Here is a 6000-nt window from a genome sequence, read left to right on the forward strand (position 1 = left end):
TTGACGACATGAGACAGCCGGCAAATCAGTTAATACCTGTACAGGCGTCTCAAACACCGTCAGGGGCTCTAAAGCGCCCGTTACCTCAGGTCGATACAGACACAGACACGGACACTGACTCCAGTGTCGACGGTGAGGAAACAAACGTATTTTCCAGTAGGGCCACACGTTACATGATCACGGCAATGAAGGAGGTTTTGAACATTTCTGATACTACAAGTACCACAAAAAAGGGTATTATGTGGGGTGTGAAAAAACTACCCGTAGTTTTTCCCGAATCAGATGAATTAAATGAGGTGTGTGATGAAGCGTGGGTTTCCCCCGATAAAAAACTGCTAATTTCTAAAAAGTTATTGGCATTATACCCTTTCCCGCCAGAGGTTAGGGCGCGTTGGGAAACACCCCCTAGCGTAGATAAGGCGCTCACACGCTTATCAAAACAAGTGGCGTTACCGTCCCCTGATACGGCCGCCCTCAAGGAACCAGCTGATAGGAAGCTGGAAAATATCCTTAAAAGTATATACACACATACTGGTATTATACTGCGACCAGCAATCGCCTCAGCCTGGATGTGCAGTGCTGGGGTGGCTTTGTCGGATTCCCTGACTGAAAATATTGATACCCTGGACAGGGACAATATATTATTGACTATAGAGCATTTAAAGGATGCATTTCTATATATGCGAGATGCACAGAGGGATATTTGCACTCTGGCATCAAGAGTAAGTGCGATGTCCATTTCTGCCAGAAGAGGATTATGGACGCGACAGTGGTCAGGGGATGCGGATTCCGAACGGCATATGGAAGTATTGCCGTATAAAGGGGAGGAGTTATTTGGGGTCGGTCTATCGGACCTGGTGGCCACGGCAACGGCTGGAAAATCCACCTTTTTACCCCAAGTCACCTCGCAGCAGAAAAAGATACCGTCTTTTCAGGCTCAGTCCTTTCGTCCCCATAAGAGCAAGCGGGCAAAAGGCCACTCATATCTGCCCCGGGGCAGAGGAAGGGGAAAAAGACTGCAGCGGACAGCCTCTTCCCACGAACAGAAGCCCTCCCCCGCTTCTGCCAAGTCCTCAGCATGACGCTGGGGCCTTACAAGCGGACTCAGGCACGGTGGGGGCCCGTCTCAAGAATTTCAGCGCGCAGTGGGCTCACTCGCAAGTGGACCCCTGGATCCTGCAGGTAGTATCTCAGGGGTACAAATTGGAATTCGAGACGTCTCCCCCTCGCCGGTTCCTGAAGTCTGCTTTACCAACGTCTCCCCTCGACAGGGAGGCGGTATTGGAAGCCATTCACAAGCTGTATTCCCAGCAGGTGATAATCAAGGTACCCCTCCTACAACAGGGAAAGGGGTATTATTCCACGCTGTTTGTGGTACCGAAGCCGGACGGCTCGGTGAGACCCATTTTAAATCTGAAATCCTAGAACACTTACATAAAAAGGTTCAAGTTCAAGATGGAGTCACTCAGAGCAGTGATAGCGAACCTGGAAGAAGGGGACTATATGGTGTCTCTGGACATCAAGGATGCTTACCTCCATGTCCCAATTTGCCCTTCTCACCAAGGGTACCTCAGGTTTGTGGTACAGAACTGTCACTATCAGTTTCAGACGCTGTCGTTTGGATTGTCCACGGCACCCCGGGTCTTTACCAAGGTAATGGCCGAAATGATGATTCTTCTTCGAAGAAAAGGCGTCTTAATTATCCCTTACTTGGACGATCTCCTGATAAGGGCAAGGTCCAGAGAACAGTTAGAGGTCGGAGTAGCACTATCTCAAGTAGTACTACGACAGCACGGATGGATTCTAAATATTCCAAAATCGCAGCTGATTCCGACGACACGTCTGCTGTTCCTAGGGATGATTCTGGACACAGTACAGAAAAAGGTGTTTCTCCCGGAGGAGAAGGCCAAGGAGTTATCCGACCTAGTCAGGAACCTCCTAAGACCAGGCCAAGTGTCAGTACATCAATGCACAAGGGTCCTGGGAAAGATGGTGGCTTCTTACGAAGCGATTCCATTCGGCAGATTCCACGCAAGAACTTTTCAGTGGGATCTGCTGGACAAATGGTCCGGATCGCATCTTCAAATGCATCAGCGGATAACCCTGTCTCCAAGGACAAGGGTGTCTCTCCTGTGGTGGTTACAGAGTGCTCATCTCCTAGAGGGCCGCAGATTCGGCATTCAGGATTGGGTCCTGGTGACCACGGATGCCAGCCTGAGAGGCTGGGGAGCAGTCACACAGGGAAGAAATTTCCAGGGCTTGTGGTCAAGCATGGAAACGTCTCTTCACATAAATATCCTGGAACTAAGGGCCATTTACAATGCCCTAAGTCAGGCAAGACCTCTGCTTCAGGGTCAGCCGGTGTTGATCCAGTCGGACAACATCACGGCAGTCGCCCACGTAAACAGACAGGGCGGCACAAGAAGCAGGAGGGCAATGATGGAAGTGGCAAGGATTCTTCGCTGGGCGGAGAATCATGTGATAGCACTGTCAGCAGTGTTCATTCCGGGAGTGGACAACTGGGAAGCAGACTTCCTCAGCAGACACGATCTTCACCCGGGGGAGTGGGGACTTCACCCAGAAGTCTTCCATATGATTGTGAACCGTTGGGAAAAACCAAAGGTGGACATGATGGCGTCCCGCCTCAACAAAAAACTGGACAGATATTGCGCCAGGTCAAGGGACCCTCAGGCAATAGCTGTGGACGCTCTGGTAACACCGTGGGTGTACCAGTCAGTGTATGTGTTCCCTCCTCTTCCTCTCATACCAAAAGTACTGAGAATCATAAGAAGGAGAGGAGTAAAGACTATACTCGTGGCTCCGGATTGGCCAAGAAGGACTTGGTACCCGGAAATTCAAGAGATGCTCACGGAAGACCCGTGGCCTCTACCTCTAAGAAAGGACCTGCTCCAGCAGGGACCATGTCTGTTCCAAGACTTACCGCGGCTGCGTTTGACGGCATGGCGGTTGAACGCCGGATCCTGAAGGAAAAAGGCATTCCGGATGAAGTCATCCCTACCCTGATCAAAGCCAGGAAGGATGTAACCGTACAACATTATCACCGTATTTGGCGTAAATATGTTGCGTGGTGCGAGGCCAGGAAGGCCCCTACAGAGGAATTTCAACTGGGTCGTTTCCTGCATTTCCTGCAAACAGGACTGTCTATGGGCCTCAAATTGGGGTCCATTAAGGTTTAAATTTCGGCCCTGTCAATATTCTTCCAAAAAGAACTGGCTTCTGTTCCTGAAGTTCAGACGTTTGTCAAGGGAGTACTGCATATACAGCCTCCTTTTGTGCCTCCAGTGGCACCTTGGGATCTCAATGTAGTTTTGGGATTCCTAAAATCACATTGGTTTGAACCACTCACCACTGTGGACTTAAAATATCTCACATGGAAAGTGGTAATTCTGTTAGCCCTGGCTTCAGCCAGGCGTGTCTCAGAATTGGCGGCTTTATCCTATAAAAGCCCTTACCTAATTTTTCATACGGACAGGGCAGAATTGAGGACTCGTCCTCAATTTCTCCCTAAGGTGGTTTCAGCTTTTCACTTAAACCAGCCTATTGTGGTGCCTGCGGCTACTAGGGACTTGGAGGATTCCAAGTTGCTGGACGTAGTCAGGGCCCTGAAAATATATGTTTCCAGGACGGCTGGAGTCAGAAAATCTGATTCGCTGTTTATCCTGTATGCACCCAACAAGCTGGGTGCTCCTGCTTCTAAGCAGACGATTGCTCGTTGGATTTGTAGTACAATTCAGCTTGCACATTCTGTGGCAGGCCTGCCACAGCCAAAATCTGTAAAAGCCCATTCCACACGGAAAGTGGGCTCATCTTGGGCGGCTGCCCGAGGGGTCTCGGCTTTACAACTTTGCCGAGCAGCTACTTGGTCAGGGGCAAACACGTTTGCTAAATTCTACAAATTTGATACCCTGGCTGAGGAGGACCTGGAGTTCTCTCATTCGGTGCTGCAGAGTCATCCGCACTCTCCCGCCCGTTTGGGAGCTTTGGTATAATCCCCATGGTCCTTTCGGAGTCCCCAGCATCCACTAGGACGTTAGAGAAAATAAGAATTTACTTACCAATAATTCTATTTCTCATAGTCCGTAGTGGATGCTGGGCGCCCATCCCAAGTGCGGATTGTCTGCATTACTTGTACATAGTTATTGTTACAAAAATCGGGTTATTGTTGTTGTGAGCCATCTTTTCAGAGGCTCCTTCTGTTATCATGCTGTTAACTGGGTTCAGATCACAGGTTGTACGGTGTGATTGGTGTGGCTGGTATGAGTCTTACCCGGGATTCAAAATCCTTCCTTATTGTGTACGCTCGTCCGGGCACAGTATCCTAACTGAGGCTTGGAGGAGGGTCATAGGGGGAGGAGCCAGTGCACACCAGGTAGTCCTAAAGCTTTTTACTTTTGTGCCCCGTCTCCTGCGGAGCCGCTATTCCCCATGGTCCTTTCGGAGTCCCCAGCATCCACTACGGACTATGAGAAATAGAATTATCGGTAAGTAAATTCTTATTTTCCTGTCACAAGAACATATCTTGTGAGAGATGGCTTTCTTTGACCTTGAACTCTGTTGACCTTATGTTTTCATTTAAAAATATTGACCTTTATACTCCTGAATGTGATCAAATGCTATTAAGTCTAATTTGCAATACATGATGTTGTTGTAATGACATATATATTTTTTTTTACCTCTTTTGTATTCAGAATCTTTCCACCCCATATGGATTACTATGTCATTCATGAAGTGTATGATGGTGACTTCTCTCAAGAGCAGTTTGAAGCGGAGTTAGATGCTGCCCTGGAACACCACTATCAGTACATTTTTATTGAACCAGCACGCCTGGGAGATGAAACTGCTCGCTGGATCTCTGTGGGCAACTGCATACACAGGACTTCAGTTATAACAGGGGTTGTATGCCTCTTATCACCATTTGGGCTTCCTAATAGCTGTGCTCATTATGTAGGACTATCAGCTGGAGCTTTAAGTGTGGCGTGTGCTGCTCTTTATGGTGTCTCCTGGCAGTCTGACCCATGCTGCCATTATCAGGTGGATCTGAGCGGGAAAAAGCTTGCACTACTCCCTGCGGGGACGCTAAGGACTTCCTCACCAGTAGTATTAATTCGCAACGAGGACACGCAAAGAAAGAGACTTCATAATGTCATTGCACTGACTGCCCTAGTATATTGTGCCCAGAAGCTTTTTGAATTGTGCACAGACTAATAGCATACATCTGGCTCTTACAGTAAAGATATTGATCAATGATACCGGTTTCCTTTTTTATATCAAAGAGATATAGTTATAAATGTATAATTTCATGCTCAAAATTCTGTTGCTGATTAATAAGTGTTCTCCAATAAGAGATTCTAGAACTGGCAGGACACTTGTTTCGGTTACCTTTAAACGGGTCAATTTAATTAGCCGCAAGGGGTGTGAATTGCTTTAGATTTTTGTACGGAGCCCTCTTGGGCTACCAGAAGTACGGCAAATAGCTAAATGCTTAAAGAAGTTGTATTTGGTTAAAAACACACGTGTTATGTCGCTTGCAGACATGTGACCTGGGAATATGCGGAATCTAGAAGACGGCCAATTCCTAGGTCTCAGCTGCATGACCCTGGTCGGGAGCAGTGTCGCGGACCTGGGACTTAGTCCCACATTGTTTCCTTTCACTTATGCAGAAATCCTGGGTTGATGCGCATTCACGTTCAAAAACCCGGGTTATAGCTGCATGTGTGAAAGGGGTATTAGTTATACCCCTTTTCCACTTGTAGCACGGGTCACAGCCGGGAGCCTGACACGGCTGCGACCCGTGCTACAGCCCCCTTCTACACTAGCTCCACCAACCCGGCATATTGACGGGTTGGTGACGCTGCTGCTGTCACGGCAGGGGCGGCGCTGGGAGATCACATGATCTCCCAGCACCGCCCTTCCATTCACTGTGAACGGGAGCTGTGTCGCCTCTACACGGCTCCCGTTTACACTACACAGCTTACTGGG

The 6000-nt window shown here is 48.5% G+C and overlaps 1 protein-coding gene across 2 annotated transcripts in view; it reads left to right on the forward strand.

Moving 5' to 3' along the window:
* LOC134966170 (transmembrane protein 11, mitochondrial-like) overlaps nucleotides 1-5270 on the forward strand; it is a 51182-nt gene extending 45912 nt beyond the window's left edge. For both annotated transcript variants that reach the window (XM_063942717.1, XM_063942718.1), the window contains exon 2: nucleotides 4710-5270. In XM_063942717.1, the coding sequence (XP_063798787.1) occupies nucleotides 4710-5226 (517 nt within the window). In that variant the 3' untranslated portion in view covers nucleotides 5227-5270. The remainder of the gene's footprint in view (nucleotides 1-4709) is intronic.
* Nucleotides 5271-6000: the final 730 nt, after the last annotated feature.

Source organism: Pseudophryne corroboree, chromosome 10 (genome assembly GCF_028390025.1).
Source record: "Pseudophryne corroboree isolate aPseCor3 chromosome 10, aPseCor3.hap2, whole genome shotgun sequence".
Taxonomy (NCBI): Eukaryota; Metazoa; Chordata; class Amphibia; order Anura; family Myobatrachidae; genus Pseudophryne; species Pseudophryne corroboree.